The sequence below is a fragment of the Grus americana genome, chromosome 2, assembly GCF_028858705.1.
Source record: "Grus americana isolate bGruAme1 chromosome 2, bGruAme1.mat, whole genome shotgun sequence".
NCBI classification, from domain to species: Eukaryota; Metazoa; Chordata; class Aves; order Gruiformes; family Gruidae; genus Grus; species Grus americana.
In genome coordinates, this window is record NC_072853.1 from 13,102,942 (window position 1) to 13,121,221 (window position 18,280).

General features: G+C 43.7%; 1 protein-coding gene across 7 annotated transcripts in view; it reads right to left on the reverse strand.

Moving 5' to 3' along the window:
- The window catches only part of FER1L6 (fer-1 like family member 6), a 101,552-nt gene that overhangs the window by 54,511 nt on the left and 28,761 nt on the right, over positions 1–18,280 (reverse strand). For 6 of the 7 annotated variants that reach the window (XM_054815514.1, XM_054815517.1, XM_054815513.1 and 3 more), the window contains exons 4-12: positions 17,847–17,901; positions 17,620–17,751; positions 16,823–16,885; positions 12,405–12,483; positions 10,760–10,916; positions 9,515–9,701; positions 7,712–7,904; positions 5,132–5,481; positions 1,836–1,944 (exon numbers count right to left, since the gene is read on the reverse strand). In XM_054815514.1, the coding sequence (XP_054671489.1) occupies positions 1,836–1,944; positions 5,132–5,481; positions 7,712–7,904; positions 9,515–9,701; positions 10,760–10,916; positions 12,405–12,483; positions 16,823–16,885; positions 17,620–17,751; positions 17,847–17,901 (1,325 nt within the window). Of the gene's footprint in view, positions 1–1,835; positions 1,945–5,131; positions 5,482–7,711; positions 8,186–9,514; positions 9,702–10,759; positions 10,917–12,404; positions 12,484–16,822; positions 16,886–17,619; positions 17,752–17,846; positions 17,902–18,280 lie in introns of those variants that run through there. The other variant, XM_054815519.1, reaches the window with a different exon arrangement.

Genomic DNA, 18,280 nt, shown 5'->3' on the forward strand with positions numbered 1-18,280 from the left:
GCAGACTGAGGTATACAAGCACAAAGATGGGAAGCCCCAGGGTGCTACTGTGCACTTGGACTCTAAGTGGGGTGAGTACAGAGATAAGCAAACCCCAACAAGGGAAATGAGACTAATTCAAGTTTTTCTCTTAAGGGAAGTTTCTTCTGCTTTGTAAAGATCCACTTAATGTTCATGAAAATGTCTTCATTTTCTCTTTAGTCTGCTCCCAGCGTCCTGGTTTCAGCTGAGATAGAGTTAATTTTCTTTCTAGTAGTTGGTTTAGTGCTGCATTTTGGATTTAGTATAAGAATAATGTTGATAACACACTGATATTTTAGTTGTTGTGAGGTAGTTGTAGTGTCTACTCTAAGTCAAGGACTTTTCATCTTCTCCTGCTCTGCCAAGTGCACAAGAAGCTGGGAGAGCACAGCCAGGACAGCTGACCCAGGCTGGCCAAAGGGATATTCCCTGCCATAGAACCTCATGCTCCAGATAGAACTGGGGAGCTAGCTGTGAGGCAGATTTGCTGCCTGGAAACAGACTGGGCATTGGATTGTTGCTTTGGGTTTTTTTTTCCTTCTGTATGTGGTGAGCAATTGCATTTGTGCATCACTTGTTTTATTGTTATTACTGTTATTATCATCATCATCTTCTTCCATTTTTAACCTATTAAACTGTCTTTATCCCAACCCACAAGGTTTTTTTCCATTCTCCTCCCCATACCCTTGCAGGGGGAGGGGTAAACAAGCAGCTGCATGGCGCTTAGTTACTGGCTGGGGTTAAACCACAACACCCAGGGACAATTGTTGGAGAGAATCCAGATGAGGGCCACAAAGATGATCAGAGGGCTGGAGCACCTCTCCTATGAGGACAGGCTGAGAGAATTGGGCTTGTTCAGCCCGGAGAAGAGAAGGCTCCGGGGAGACCTTATAGCAGCCTTCCAGTACCTGAAGGGGCCTACAGGAAAGATGGAGAGGGACTGTTTACAAGGGCATGGAGTGATAGGACAAGGGATAATGGCTTTAAGCTGAAGGAGGGTAGATTTAGATTAGATATTAGGAAGCAATTTTTTACTGTGAGGGTGGTGAGGCACTGGAACTGGTTGCTCAGAGAAATTGTGGAGGCCCTATCCCTGGAAGTGTTCAAGGCCAGGTTGGATGGGGCTTTGGGCAATCTGGTCTAGTGGAGGTTGTCCCTGCCAGCAGCAGGGGGGTGGAACTAGATGATCTTCAAGATCCCTTCCAGCCCAAACCATTCTCTGATTCTCTCATTCTATGATTCTATTAATTCAGTTCCACCATAAGGAGGTCCCTCACACAGTACAGTCCTGCTTTACTCAGAAAGAGGACAAAACTTACCAGGAGGATCTTAGAGGACAAGCTGGTACATGCATTTTGAGTCTTGGCTGTACATCACCCCTATGCCACACTCACAGACCCTTATGTAGCTCAATGGGATTGGCCAAGAAGTTCCACATGGTTCCTCTCTGCAAAGGGGCTCCTTCACAGTCAGGGACTAATTGCAACGTGCACCACAGAATGAACTCTACCGTGAAGTAAATTATTTGAGTTTGGTCTCCCAAGAGATTAGGAGGCTAAATACCGGGTGAGTTGCTGTGTATAGTGGGTGAGAGGATTTGTATTAATACAGGGCATCTAGGAGTAGAGACAGTTAGGCATCAGTATGCTCAGCTTGACTGCTATCCAGAGAAGTGATGATCAAGATTTAATTCAAATGTAAGCCCTATTCTGAAGCTGACTCCTGAGCCCTGAGACACAGTTGTCAATAGGACATAGCATGCTCTTGCTACTGAGACTCCCTCTCCGCTTTGGAGAAGAGTTTAACACACTTACCAACAGAAACCTCAAAGGTTATTGGCTTGTCCCCAACTTTCCTATCAATCATTGTGGCTTCAAAAAATGTCCCAAAGAGGAGGAATTCCTCAAATTTTTCTTCATAGATCTATTGGAGAAGAAAGAGGCAGAAAAAGTACATTTATTTTACCTTATTGTATTTTTACAGCACAGAGGAGTCTTTATAAGTCTCTAGCAGCTGTGTTACTGTCATAGATCTATCCGTCTGGGGCAGTCAGTGAGGCACAATTTGTAGGAAGAAGAAATACCTCTTCTCTGAGAAACTGATATGACTGGAAAAAATAGATAATCCTGTGTGACTGTGGTCTTGTCATTATTGTCCAGTTATATCAGAACTGTTTACATGAAAGTCATTACTCCTCACTTCATACTCTGCCTCACCAGTAGTCACTATTAAATGGTTTCAGCATCTTCACGTACTCATATACCATCATTCAAACTATACATCTATGGCAGTTCAAGGGCAGTTTAAGGGCACTTTTTTAACACATCAGCAACAAAATATCACCATCCCAATATAAGTCATTTATCAGTGAGTGCTGCAGTAGTGTTCCTTTGCACTGCAATAGTAAACGCTACCATCGTAATGCATCCAGGCAGGGGGGTGCTTGCCCAGCTCTGCTTTCCCTGGGGTGACTTTAACCTACTGCCTATGTATTTGTACTGTCAAGACTTTGACCTTGCTCAAAGTTAAGACTCTGATACTCAGCTCCTAGTGACACCAGTAAGACACAAAGATTTCCAGTATCCACATTTTAGTTGGCAGCTCTATGCAAAAGCCTACTGAAACCAAGCAGTCCTTCATTTTTTTATATCCTGCTGTGTTTTAAGCCACAGGCCCAAAGAAGGGGTTCTCAGTGCAGGGGGGTGTAGTCCTCTGCTTTTTGCCTTCCCTTGCATCACAGCATAGAAACCAGTAACCCAGTAACCTTTTTTTCAGCTTTTGACAGAATTTGGAACCAAAGTGTCTCAGCACAGCAGCACACCCTGAAAAGTGTAATGACCTTTTGTGGCATTTTCAGGCTCTGCTAGGCTTTGTTGAAACCTGCTGGAGACCCAGCATCTGCTTGTCCCTGGCACACACTCTTACTCAATGAAGGCCAACTAACACCTCTAGCGCTCTTGCGTCGTTAACAAAACAAGCTATTAGCCCCGTATCAAGACTAAGCTCAAAGGAGATACATTTTGAGGTTTGAGTTCTCCCCAAATATATACCCTGACTGCCACAATCTCTCCGATGTAAACCCTACTCATTTCACAGAACAGACACCAACATACTGAAGCCCAGTAGGCAAGATCAGTACTAGCTTCTTTTCAACAGTGAGGTGATGAATTAAAAATCAGCTGTATACGAATATTTGTTTCCCTGACTTGTGCAAAGCAGAAACAGCTTTTGACACAGCCTGGGATCTCATAATTTTTAAAACCCTCTACTATATGCAGTAAAAGCATAGGTCTTCAGTGAAAGTATTAGCAGCATCACATATCAAAACCGACACCACAAACAGATTGCAGATCCAGAGCAGCTTTACTTTCCTTGCACCTTGATTATTTTCAGCATGAACCCAGAGCACAGGGTGCCTAATAAAGCTGAGGCTCAGAGACTATGACACACACATCTATCTCCCATTATAAAGCAAGCAAATTGCAAATGTTTAATGTTTTCTTGCTGCTGGAATAGTCAATAAAGTTGTGCTGTGGGGCTGGGTAATTTGCCTCTCTTGTCTCAGAGGCTCTCTGAGACATTTTTTGCCTTATTTGTAATGTCTTCAGTTCCTGCTTTTCCTTTCAGAGAGCTGTAATACAATTACTGTGTCTACTGTAGCATGAAATATTGCTGAATGTCAAAAACAAAAGAATATAAAACATCACTGAATTATGTTGTTGCCTTTTACTCATGCTGTATTTGAAACTGAGGTACAGTAGGCAGAAATAAATCTTTATTACTAGTATTAATATTTATTGGTGTTACAGCAGGGTTTGTTCCTCTACCTGGAGTATTTGCTAGCACCTAAAACCATAGTGTTTGAGCTGCTCACAATAATGGATTTTTCCACATCAAGGAAAATCTATATGGAAATAAAATTCTTCTCATGTCACCTCTATTACAATCTTCAGAGAAGAAATGAGGGACAGAGGCAATTTACAACTATATGAGTATATAAAGAAAGACCAGGGCACGGGTTCACACAACTGGCTTGCAATTACCTATGTCATTTCTCTGCTAACACACTCCTTGACCTGCTCGAGCTAGTACTCATGCTGGCTATGCCAGGGCACAGGCCAAGGAAGAGTACTTGTCACGGCTAGGTCTTAAGATAAAAGAATTTCTCCTCTCCTGTTTACTTGTAGAGATGGAGTCAAAATACCAAGAATGAGATCTGATAAAGGACATGAGTGTCTTAAGCACTGAGGTGTGACCCCCACTACAAAAGCCAAAATTTTGATCAATGACTTACTGAAGTGGGAAGAAAATTGGTTATGAGAATACTTTTTTTCCTGTTTATTGGGTTAAAAAAAAAATAATAATTTTGCATATGCACCAATGTGCTGTTGCTCCCAGACAGTGATGTGATAGAGCAGAGAATCAAAGCTCAAGTATTGGCTCAGCACCCTGCCACAACTGCACAATCTTCTCAAAGCATCATAGCACAGATCTTCCCATGATGTAACCCAGTACAACAGGTGGAGTTAGGAAAGTAACATTGGTTAACACCAGCTGAGACTGAGCACATGATTTGCAGCTCCTCTCCTAAAGATATCAGCAACCTAAAACTACATTGACAATGCAGGAGAGGAGACAAAGAGGAGAGTAAAACAGGCTAGGCTGTATCTCTCTGCATTTGCATGAATTCTATGTCAGTGATTTCCTACTGACTTCAGTTGACAACTATCGATTTTCTTGAATGCAGGAAATCAGACTTTATGATTACCAGCTGTCACCATCGACTCTCTGTCATTTAGCAGATATTACATCATATAAGTTCCCAGTAGGAACACATAGATGCAGCTAGTGCAGAAGGGACAACAGGAAAGGAGATTAAGTTTTATGGAAACCAAGTCCTACTTGAGAGTTTTTTATGAGTTACAGGTACACATTAATGCTCCATTTGTGCTGCATTATTATGGGAAAGTCCCAAGACTATGGAGGCATGGAGAAGCTGCAGGGAGCACATAAAAGCAGTATTACATTGCCTGAATGCAAATAAACACAGCAGTGCTATCTTTGGAGGTTTAGGGATACTTGTCAGTCAATCTCTTAATATCATACCAACCTCTGAAGGCACATCAAATGGCTCAACTTCTACTTCAGTTGAGTTCATCTTATCTGAAGGAGAAACTGACTTTCGATCCTCTCCTGGTTTCTCAGTTTTGTCTTTTCCTTTGGGTGCTTTGAAGTCTTTATCTTTAGATGGCAATTTTAGATCCTTGATAATACTTGAAAACTTCGACTCACGGGCTCCTCCTGAAAGTATCTCCACAGCAATCTCAATGAAGAGACGTCCCCTGAAGCAGACCCCTTCTCCAAAACCTTCGTTAAGCTCCTGGTGGTCATCCATTAGGCTGTGGTTCCTGGGTGAGCCATAGAGATTGATCCAGGCAGGCCCAAAAGTAGGCAAAAACCCTGGAGATAAAGCACCTTTTATGGCATTTCCATTAGACATTAGCACGCTCCCCTCACTGTCTGCTCCAAGAAATCTTGCCTCTTGCACACCAAAAACCAAACCTGGACCCATTTCTATGCGGGTGGGGACCACCTCATACAGAGCACTGTTTTGCAGGGCAATTCTTAGGCACCAAGGAGCTTCTGCCAATACCCAGCCAGGCACTCTGACGATATGGAGCTCTTTCTCAGAAGGCATTCATACCACATGTGCTGGGGCATGAGGCCTATTGCACCTCTTGAAAAAAAGAGCTTGCTCCCATAGGCTGAGGGTTGGGACATAGTAGGAGAGGAACAGAGGTTTTCTCACCTTGTCCGAACTGTTCCCAAGCTCATGTCACTACTCAGTTTATATGATTTATTGTTTATTTTCTGATTAAGCATTCAGACACACATTTGAATTGCCAGGTTTAAGGAGTTACTATGCTTTTGCTGAGCTGTGATAACTGACCATGTTCCACATTGTGTTGGGTTTTGTGTGGCAAGGTTTTGGTAGCAGGAGGGCTACAGGGGTGGCTTCTGTGAGAAGTTGCTAGAAGCTTCCCCTGTGTCTGACAGAGCCAATGCCAGCTGGCTCCAAGATGGACCCGCCGCTGGCCAAGGCCAAGCCAATCAGCACCTCTGTGATAACATATTTAAGAAGGAAAACAAAACAGTTAAAAAAGCTTCTGCAGCCAGAGAGAGGAGTGAGAAGATGTAAGAAACTCTGCAGACACTAAAGTCAGTGCAGAAGGAGGGGCAGGAGGTGCTCCAGGCGCTGGAGCAGAGATCCCCCTGCAGCCCGTGGTGAAGGCCATGGTGAAGCAGGCTGTCCCCCTGCAGCCCATGGAGGAAGGATGAGGGGGTGTAGAGATTCCACCTGCAGCCTGTGGAGGACCCCACGCCGGAGCAGGTGGAGGCACCTGAAGGAGGCTGTGGCCCCATGGGAAGCCCATGCTGGAGCAAGTTCCTGGCAGGACCTGTGGCCCCGTGAAGAGGGGAGCCCACGCCAGGGCAGGTTTGCTGGCAGGACTTGTGACCCTGTGGGGGACCCCACGCTGGAGCAGTCTGCTCCTGAAGGTCTGCACCCCGTGGGAGAGACCACGCTGGAGCAGTTCGTGAAGGACTGTAGCCCGTGGGAGAGACTCCATGTTGGAGCAGGGGAATGTTGAGAGGAGTCCTCCCCCTGAGGACAAAGAAGCGGCAGAGACAATGTGTGCTGAACTGACCACAACCTTCATTCCCTGCCCCCTTGTGCCGCTGAGGGGGGAGGAGGTTGAAGCCGGGAGTGAAGTTGAGCCCGGGAAGATGGGAGGGGTGGGGGGAGGTGTTTTAAGACTTGATTGTATTTTCTCATTGCTCTACTCTGTTTTGCCTAGTAATAAATTAGATGAATCTCCTCTCTACATTCAGTCTGTTTTGCTCGTGACGGTAATTAGTGAGTGATCTCTCCCTGTCCTTATCTCGACCCAAGCCTTTTGTTATACTTCTCCCCGTCCCGCTGGGGGAGGGGTGAGTGAGCAGCCGCGTGGCACCCAGCTACCGGCTGGGCCTAAACCACGACACACATGTAGATCACACAATATAAATAAGGCTATACATTTAGACCCAAACACCAGTGAAAAGACTCCAGATAGTGAGCTTTACCTCACACACGTGAGGACAAACACACTAGTCCATGTACCTCCTTGAGCTGTGATAACACCCAGCTTAACTAACACTTTGCTCTTACTGGGTAGATCAAAACCACAAACCTGGTCTGCCTGTCATTTGCACTTTGTGCTTTCATTGCCCAACAGAAACTCACATGAACTGTGCAACCTGCTCCAGGTGATCCTGCTTTAGCAGGGGCGTTGGACTAGATGATCTTCAGAGGTCCCTTCTAACCCCTACTGTTCTGTGATTCTGTGAACTATAAACTTACATCAGTCATCCCTAATGGACTAGAGCAGACTATTGCCACAGTCACAAAGAAGGTACCAAATTATGTAGCAGCTCTGTAACAAGAAAGGCAGTGGCAGACCACAATGCACGAAGCACAGCATAATATAACTTCAAAGTAAGCAAGAGAAAGTCTCTCAGAAACAACAAAAACTATGGATGTTCACTTGAGCTCTGGGCATTCCTAAAATGGGATTAGCCAGTGCCCAGATCCCAAGCAAGTAGATTTTACCTTAAGGGCATATTCTGGAACAGACATTTTCCCCTTTACCTTTGTCACCGTCTTGTTCATTTGATATTTTCTTCAAGTCAATGAAGTGGGTGGCTAAGGCCACATCATTCATGCTGCCTTCATCCCAGACCTGGATTTTGACTCTCCGACAGAGTGGAGGGAACATTTCCTTGAAGACAATCTGTTCATGCCATATTGGATCTGCACAGTTCTTTTGCACTGTTGTCCGACCCTGAAATGAAAGTCCAGCAAATTTAACCCCAGAGGGGTCAGGCTCTGGAGAATGGCGATGAGTGTAGTGCAAATTGCATTTAGCAACATCTCTCTGGTCATTTTTAAAGCACAAATATCCTATCTTGAAAGTACTTTGGCTTTTCTATTAGCTTGTTTATTTCCCCTTCCATATCTAATAAAAGACCACATTATGGCTAAAGAATTCTCATCTGCACACAGCAGAGCCTGGAATAAGATCTAATTCTTCAGGGCCCTTATGCACAAAACATGCCTGTGAAGCCAGACTTTTACGTTTCTGCTACAAACTGTACATCTTCAAATGGCTTTTGAAATACCTGAGTAGTAGTAATGCAGTGCAGTTTGTCTCATAAAAGATGAAATTCATTACAGCTGCCAGGTTGTATGTACCAATGGAATTACCTTAAATGAGGCAATTTATCTAGTATAAAATATGATTACTGTGGCTCATGTTCTGGGTGTTAGGGATGTAGAGACTGGAGCTATTCTTCCTAGCTTGAAGGAGACAGCAGGACCGTATCACAGTCCATGCAGCCACATGCTATGGCAGGCTTTCTACTTTCTCATTCGGTGGGGAGAATCGAGTCAGGAAACCCACCAACGACACCTCTAAACCCATATTTTACACACTAGCATGCAACCTCACATCAGTGACCCATTCTTATGTCTTCTTCAGCCCTCTATTAAACCTGAAGTAGCTGCATGCATCTGACCGTTTTAACCCATACTAGTTTGAGATGTAATACTTTGCCATATGAATTCACAACAAAATATTAAATAAGCACCAAGGGCCTCATTTTCATGCCTGAAACATCTGTAAAGGACTAACTGGAGTTCTCCCTAAGGCTTCCTTGCACACAGAAAGCATTGCTGACTTAAAATCGTTTCCAGTTTCATTCTTTCCTTTTTTACACCAATAATCAAGACAAGGTCCCTGACATGGTGTTTCACGAGTGTACCCCAGAGAAACCAGGACCCTGGACCTCCTCTGTGCTCCTCTTCCACCAAAGTCAAAAGGCCCCTCTCAGCAGCTTTCTGTAGCACCTTGTTTGATGTTGAAGGAGCTCCGGGAGCAACGAAGCCAGGCAATGCCGAGACAGAGTCTACTCAAAGGCTTCCTCTTCTGCTACCCACAGCAAAGCTGCAAGGGTCCTGAATTACAGCAGAGTAATTCAGAAGTCAATTCACAGCCCTAAAATCCAGATTAAACCATCTTTACTGATTTCAGCCCTGCTTCCTTTTTTTCACTCTGGAGAGACCAGAACATAACACTTACCTAATACCACACTGGGTAATTCACTGTCTTGTTACCTGAAGTTTTAGTAACAGATCTACAGAATTCTTTCCCCTCCTGCTGCCTGACTCTAACCTACTGCTGTGAGGCTGATATTAGATCTGCTGGCATTAAGTGTTTCCATCACTTTGTTCCTGCATAATTTAAGAACTGAAAATTTTCTTTCTGATGACGGAAATATATGTTTTACTTAATTTATGTAACTATAAGTTAAAGGACATCAGCATAATCACCTGCCTGTAGCACAGCTAATAGGAAAGAAGGCCTACATTTGTGATCAAGAGGATCCCAATTACCATTTGACCTGCAAACATGACCACCACATAGGGATCCACAAGGTCCTTACTGTCGCCTATGAATGCTTTGGTGACATTGGCCATGATGCTAGAGTTCATCTTTGGAAGTCCTTCTGCTTTGTAAATTCTCACATAAAATCTGGCCCATGGTCTTTCAGATGGAAAGCCTTTGGGGATCAAGAGGTTCCTGAAAGAAAAAAGAAGCCATTTCCTTAAAATTGAAAACTCGGATGATGAAGCAATATTTTTTTCTAACAAAATTGTCATATCAAGTTAGCTTGCATTCTGAAAAGACACAAAAAGGTGTATCAGTTTGCTTCTGCATCTAAACAAAAAAATTTTCTGGTTACCATGAGAAAATGGTACAGCGTTTCTTAGCAAACTTGACTATGTAACATAGAACCAGGTCCAGTTAGATCAGGTATTTCAGGACCTTGTCCAGTAAGTTCTGAATATCTCCAAGGATGGAGATTCCCCACTCTTTCTGGGCCCCTGTTACATTTGACCACTTTCATAGTAAAAAAAAATAATCCTGTATCTCTTCTGAAATTCCCTTGTTCTAACCTGAGTTCAAAGCCTCTCATCCTTCTACTGTACTCCTCTGAAAAGAATCTGGCTCTGCTCTCTTTACATAGGATACCTCTTAACCTTCTCTTCTTAAGGCTCAAGAAACCAACTCCGCACCCCCATTTCCCTGTAGACCATGTGCTCCAGCCCTCCATCATCTTGGTGACTCTCCATGGACTTGGTCCAGTATGTCAGTACTCACCAGAAACATTGCTCCTGTAAAATTTAAAGTATACTGACAGCATACTTGACCACCTTGAACTTCTGTATTTTACAAGGAGAATGCTAACGCACCTGAGTTTATCTAAGGATATGGAAAATATCCATGCACACACATGGGAAAGAGAAGGAATAGCTTTTCCTGATATTTTTTCTTCTTCACTGCTTTTCAGAAATATTTAACTAGTTTCAGATCAATGAATCTTCTGTCAGGGATAATCTGGCACTTAGCCACAGGGCATGGTCAACTCTATCAGCTGCAGAGAAGTGACCCTAACATGCACTTCAATTTAGTTGAGAGGATTGTAAAAACTCTCTGAGCACATCAGAACAGCCGAGTGTACAATGCTATCCTGCTATTAACCCTCAGTTAGCAAGGAAAGGACTGAAAGGAGGGCAGAGGACTCTTGAGGTACTTAGTAAAGAAGAAAGCAGTAAAAAAAACCACTATTGCAGTACTTTTCAATCTGCTCCTCAGTATCAGCTGTTTTCTGCGTAGCTTGTATTGCATCACCTTTCCCAGTCACACTGATGTCACACTTCAGGTATCCCTTGGGTCCCGTCCTAATGTCAGCAGGGTCTGTGAGAAGTGCCCACTTGTCACAAAACTGGTGACCTGTAAGATGGACAAACTTAAACACCCAAATAGAGGATGCAGAAAATGCAAATATTTCTCCTCTCCACTCCCAGAAAGGGCATTGCAAACTGCAGGAGGATCATGCTGAAGTATGCTTGTTCACCAGGCACCTCTAGAGGGCCCAAAATGTTGTGTGATCAAAAAGGCAAACAAAGGATTGATCTAGAGCCTGTCAGGAACAAGGTCATTTTCATCAATGGTTACTGAGATCAGTGACTAAAGACCAGCGGAAGCTGAATTAAGACTGAGGCTTTATGAGGAAACATCAACTTCTTGATGAGAACTCTCTGAAGATCTCAGAACTCTCCAGCAGCAAAACCCTTGCTGGGAGCTGTGGCCAGTCATAACACTGGCAGCCAGCTGAGAAAGGCAGGAAGGAGGGTGGACAGTCATCAGAGGAAGAAGCAGCAGCCAGAAGAAGGTTCAGCTCAGTGGGCAAGTGCACAAGACAATTTACCCACAATGGCCCTTGCCGCAGCCCTGCTTCAGAAACCCCCCTTGAGCAGGGTCCTAAAACCTTACATTAAGCCCTTGGCCATCACCTTAGGTGTGTAAAGGAGTGGGACAGAGAGACCAGAGTGTACGAGGGATATGAGCTCAAGATCAACCCTCGAACACCACCATCCTGTAAAAGTGTGAGCAAGAAATACAGGACAGAACTCAGACTAACACTGTCTGAGTACAGACATAGACTGCTCACTTCAGTCAGGCCATTTTTCTCTATTGACTCTTGCAGGAGCCCTGAAGAGAAGGTGGCCTGAATGTCTCTATGCTTTTGCCAAAACTGGGTGACATCTATAGCAAGTAGCTTTAAATACGTTCATTCCCAAAAACTAAAAAGAGACCAGGTCCTTGAGTAATTATGGAAGAGAAAAAGATACATGTTTTGTGGATGGTTGTAAAAACAGGCCAAAAAAGGGGTAGGTGATCTTTTCTTGTCTTCAAATTTCAGAAAGCACTGGACATCTCTGAAGATGGCTGGTCAAGTGGACCTATGGTCACCTCTTTGTTGTCTCCTTCCATCTCCCACTATGGTCTGCTCCTCCTCTTGTCTTGTGCTCTCCTCACTGTACCTTCCACACTCGGTCCTGCTCTCCCTCCCTCCACCTCTTCTACCCCAACACACAAGGCAGAGCTTTGGACACTCTGTAACAAATGAGTGGAGTTGGGTTTTGTAGACCATTCAGCTGCCCACTCCAACCCCCCCCAAAAAAGCTGCCTTTGATAAGCGCTTCCCACCAATGGGCAGATTGCCAAGGTGTTTTCAGTGTTGAACTTTTTTCCAAAAATTTGGCTGCTGGTCTGGTATCCAAATAGGAAAAGAAACCTTCCAAAAACCTTGTTAAGTTTATCCCTTGGCATAAACCACAAGCATCTAAGTGGAAAAGGAGCACACCTCCCTCTCCTCTCCTTCCCTGCTTCACATCTCATTTAACAGACAAAAAGGGCAGAAAATGCACCACTTACCTGGCTGACCATACACCGTCCCCAGATCTACTTTAAAGGATCCTATCAGCACACTGCCAATGAGTTTATTGTGCATAACCTGTCAGAAAAAGGCCAGTTAAAGAATGTCATTATCTCTCTTCCCAGTCAGCATAGGAAAGAGCAGTCCAAACAAAGATCACATTTGGTTCAGAGGTAATAAGTAGCAATGTTGAGCACCACCCAAAACTGGGTGCACATAGGCACAGCAGATACAGCAAGCATTTGAAATCTGTTCTTTACCCAATATTGTGCCAATTTAGAAACCAATATAGTTGCATCCAAGTGGAATCACACAGGTTCATCCCAGGTCCCAGGATTATACAGAATGGGAATCAGATGTATGTGTCTTCAGAGGAGATGCAGTTATATTACTTAGCCTGGCAGTTTTAAATAAATCATAATGAATATAAACACATGGGGCATAACTGCAGAAATCATATAACTTTCTGTGCACTAGCTGAATTGCCATAAGAACAGAGTACACCCGGAGGAGAAAGAATTAAAGTCTGTCTTTGCAACATTGCAATGTGCGCATAAACCAAGAGATTCAATTCTGATTTACCCCCCACAATATTAATGAAATCAAAGAAGTGATATAGATGTAAATGAGATGGCAAGCAGGCCCCAGCGAGTCTGTCTCCTTATCCTTCCGGCCAAGAATTTAATTTAATTGAATTAAAATTTAATTAATAATTTTCCCTTGTCATTATTCCCAGATCTATGTACTTCTGTGTCTGGTTTTCAAATACATGCATGTGCTTCACTTTAGAGACAGGGCAGAGGCTAGCAACATCTTCTCAGGGAAGATTGGTTCTAGAACTGTATTTCTCAAAAAAATTTATCTCACCTGGTTTCAGAATAGCTTAAAAGGTTGGAAGCTATTCTTTGGTTGTGTAAAAGCTTCTAAAAGCAGGCTGAATTATCTGGCCAAACTGCAAAGAGAAACTAAGCCCAGGGGATTTGAGTCCACGGAAGCTAAATCTAAATGTTGAAGCTAAAGAACCCAGCCTCTGAGAGCTTTTTAGGAACCTGGAATACATTATTATCTACACATCCTAGAGAGTGATACAAGACGTGTGATTTTGCACTGGGTTTGTCATGTGACTTCATTTTGTGCATTTTTCTTCAAGACCAGAGACATACATTCCAAAGTAAAAATCACTGACACCTTCATCAAGATCTACCAGAAAATTCAGGAGGTTTCTATTTGCAACATAATGTCATTCCCTGTTAAAGGCCTGGGGCCACTGCGCCCCTGTAATTTAGGGATCACACTCAGTTGCCCTTGGTAATTCCTCACTTCAACATGGAAGGAGTTTCTAGGGCTGAAAAATCAAGAGTGGACAAAGGAGCAGTTTTATTTTACTCTACTATTAAAGCTTAAAAATTAAGCAACCTTCATGTGGGAGAGGAGCCAGTGTGAAGCCAATGCTTCGTGCACTGGTGCTGCTTTTTCTCAGTCACTGATGTTGCCAGGTCCCATCATAGCACTGGACTATGCCCCCTGTGTGGTTGGACTGGGGCACACAGGAGTGGGAAAGAAGCCATGAAAACTGGTGGGTTTCATCCTGAAGCCAGGCAAAAGTACAGCTTTGGAGGAACTACATGTAAATAGGAGCTTGCCCAAATCAACTGATCCAACATGGGATGGATTAAAGGGAGAAGAAAGCTGTAGCCTTTCTGTAGCCAAAACAAACAAACAAACAAACAAACGAGTTTCTTGAAGAACTAGGAGGATATGTGGTATACGCAGTGAGTCCAAGGTGGTGTTGTCTCATTGTTCTTTGCATTGTCTCTCCAGGGCATGACAGTATGTTCAGAGAGTGTTAAATGTGTAAACCTCACTTCTCTGTCTTTGAGATTTGCCGTGTGAAATGTGGTGCCCTCAGGTAAATGTCCCCTGTTGCCACTGAAATGATGGGGGTTTCCACTCCCTGTAGTACACATTGCTTTTAACTGCTGAGGAAATAACTCACTGCTTCTATTAAATGCTCTGCATCTTTCCTGGTACTTTTTTTCAAGCATATTTTTTCTAATGTAACAAAGGTGAGCAGGAAGATTATACCAAACACCTCTTGTCTTCTCTGAGAAGAAGCATCACATTTACATCGTATCTAATTAAAGGTTTGTGTCTTTTCACACTTGACTATAGATGACTGAAGGATTTTCTTCAGATTTTCTAAATGAGGACAAGCACGCACAGTATTAAACTGGGGAGTATTTCAGTGCTGGAGATAACAGGTTTAGCATGAAAGGGACATCTCAGTTTTACTCTGGCATTACTACAAGGTTGCTGGAATGCACTGGAATTAATGAAGAAAAAATCTATTAATTAGCAGATGCTGAGAAACTGAAAATCTCATTTCCCCTCAAATGCAGGGTTTGAATACAGGTAGACTAACTGCTGAACCGATGGAGAACGGCACTAAACTTTTTTATTTTCCTTGAGCTTCTGTATGCAGATGACTTCATTTTCACAGATCAAGCAAATTCAGTGCATGAATGATTGCTGGTAATGGAGGCTGCCAATCTTTGTTTCTCCTTAAGTGAGATTCATGCTAAGCAAGTATTGTGAAACTTTCCACCCCCTAGGGTTTCCTTCACTCCCTGCACACATATTTCCTCTGTTTCTATTCCCTTGATACATTGCATCCTCCAAAACTATGCTGCAAGGTAATGAATCTCTGTTTTCAGTAGCATACATGAGCATTGTGCTGGTTTAGTTTGTTGGTTTGGTTTTTTGGGGTTTTTTAAAGTCATCTTTATCTAGAAGACATTTAATTTCTTAGTGTTGCACCTTCACCAGCTATAAATCAAATAAGTTTGTTGAGCCCGATGAAACTATGCAGATAATGGTGACACATTTCCCCACATCCCCAACACACTCAGAAAGCTGTCATTCTGTCCTCCACCACTGGATATATGAAATCCTTATCAAAAGAATGTGAGATTGGAAAGACTGGCCATATCTTGGAGAGAAATAACTATACATCCCCAAGCAGAGGTATCTCACAAGACTCGATGCCTCGGTACTGTGCTGATACTAACCATGTCAGAAAGCACATATAGGGGCTATACGCTGTGATATAAGTCATAACAGAGAGACGATATCGACTCCCATGCAAAAGATGGGCCATTGACAGCCTGTAGTAAACTCTATCCTCAGGGATAAGTGGAGGTCAGATCTGCCTACCTTATGTAGGCATGGATTTCATATATCTGAGCTGTGCATGTGATATAGCAGATTTGAACTGGAGCTTAGGATTCAGACTGTCAGTTTACTACCATCATGGAAAACCTAGTTGTCCAGCTGTCCATATGTAAACTAACACTTTTTATTTCTGTAGCTGAGAAAAGTCACTTTACTAGCAGCTCAGCAAAGCAGGTACACAGTGAACATCTCTAAGAGGTTTTGCACAGATGTTTCCTACAGCTCCTGACCACTCTCTGTCAAGCACGACCAGCACAGGTCCTCTCCTGGTGTACTTTTCTGAAATGCACAAAGCACTTCAGGGGAAAAGAACCTTTCCTGGGGCAACAACTCACTGCTAATTTCTCTGGCCAAGTGGTGGGACTTTTGGCAGTAGAAACACAAAAAAAACAGCTCATGAAGGGCACAGGATGTGATATTTCTAAGTAATACAAATACAGCACTGTCCAGAGTCACATGAGATCTTCCTTAATTCCTCAGCAGCTTTGCTAAATGTGGTGATGAACCTCAGGAGCCTCAGGTAAGAGAATTAGCATGGCTCCATAGATGGTCTTCCAAACTGCAAATCATTATCTAATGTCCCAAGTCGAAGAGCATGTGTGTCTTCCATCAGGGCTGTTCTGAGACAGCACATAGCTTTGCTGGGACTTGCAGCGAGCAGTGGGAGCAGCACTGAACGCTTGGAGCCCAGTGCCCTGTTAATAGCAATCAGCCACTGCCACTCCCTGACAGCCCAAGAGCTGCTGCTGAGGATAAGGTACCTGCATAATTTAATTAGAAACAGTTTTATGTGAGGATGTGAGATAAGCCATAAGTTTCAACTCAGTCATATGAAACAAGTGGCAGCTTGAAAATTAGAGGGATGAAGATAATGCTGACAAGAGTTAACTAAGCTAAATTTTCTCGTTCTACCTTGCAGATTGCCAAGCCAGCAATGAGCATCCCTGAAAATGCACACTTAATCTTCCTTTAGGGTTACATTCCTTCAAACCATTGCCAGCTGCCCTTTCCTCCTTTTCCTTTCCCTGATCCTTCCTATTTCCTATACTTCATGCTGACTTTGTAGCACTCTTGGTACCTAAAATTATTTCTCTTTTAAATTACATTAAGAAAAATCATTTAGAGCTGAAGTGAAGCAAACAACAATGACCTTTACTTACTGTGCTACGCTTTCCTAGGTACTTACAGAGATGTTGATTATTTTGTCGAACAGGAACACCTGTGGTCCAACGAAATCAAACATGAAGTACTGCGGGAAAAAGGAATAGCAGATCAAAATCGTCCTTGTGCTGGTAGCCAGCGCTGTCAGCAGCATGATTTAGCTTTTTGGGTTACCACACAGAGCCCTGGTGAAACACTGGGGGTGCTGGGGAGGTGGTGGTGGGCACAGCAAGACCCTTTCCTTGCTCCCTGGCTCATGTCTACCGTGGCCCAGACTTGTTTTCTACTCTCTTACTTGCATGGCTGCACAGAACTGCCCTTTGCAAATGCCCATGGCCCTCACTCCTCATCAGAGGGTATCGTCAGAACGGACAGGAAGCATGAGGGAAACCCAAAGAACTGTTCAGTTTTGGGAGTTGTTTTGGTCTGATTTGTCATCAGCTGGGACAAACACATGTCAAGGAAAAGCTGAAACAGTGAAATGGTAGAAAAGGCGGGGGCGGGGAGGGCAGCAGTTTAAACAAAGCTCTCACATGGATCATTTGAAAAAATGCAGAAGCAGTGGTAGTAGGGCAGGATGTGGTGAAGGGGGTGGGGAACAGGATGGACAGAGCTTGAGAAGAGAAAAAGCAAATAGAGCTAAACCCAAGTGAGTTATTGCTGGTGCTTGGCCAAGCTTGAAACTCAAACAGGTCCTGGACAGACCTCCCTGCTCAGACATGCAGGTGCTACAAACTTAGTTCATCCCCTTTTGAGCTACCAAGTGGTGGAGGCCACCCAGAACCACTGAAGAAAGTGTCTTCTTCAAGAGAAAGCACCTACCTCATTGTAGAAAGGGGCATTAGTGCCTTCCTTTACTGTCGTTTGCTTCTTCTCATCACCTATCTCGATGATCACCACGGGGTCGATGTTCTCACCAACCAGTTGCCTGGCCTCGATGATGGTGATGGCAATCTGTGGGGCACAAGGACACCATGCACACTCCTGGGCTCAGGTCCAGACTGCTTGGGGATTTCACAGGTGCATGAGTACCATCACCCCCTGCTCACCTGGTAGTTCTGGGATTTCATCTCCTCTTCGTGAATTCTGGTCACCAGCTTTGCCCTGTTTAAATGACAAAGCAGGTCATTAGGCATCTCTAGGCAAGAGCTGGTATTTGGACACATGTTGGAAAGACTTCTTGTCACTAAGCAAGCATTGTTTATGGCAGGTGGCTTTGTTGTGAACTGTTAGGCTTGATTTCATCAGCAGAGACTATCTCTGTATTTCTCATAGGGAAATGTTTTGCATCCACACAGACCAGTGCAGCTACCTGCCATCACTTGTCGATCCCATCAAACCTGACTCCATTCCTCCCCGTATGAAAAAAACAACTACACAAGCTCTTGGCTCTATCTGGCTATAGAGATTGTTATCCTCTTTGGCTCATTTTCGTTAGTAGAGTTCATTAGCATAGCTGAGGCACTCTCAGCATCCATTTCAA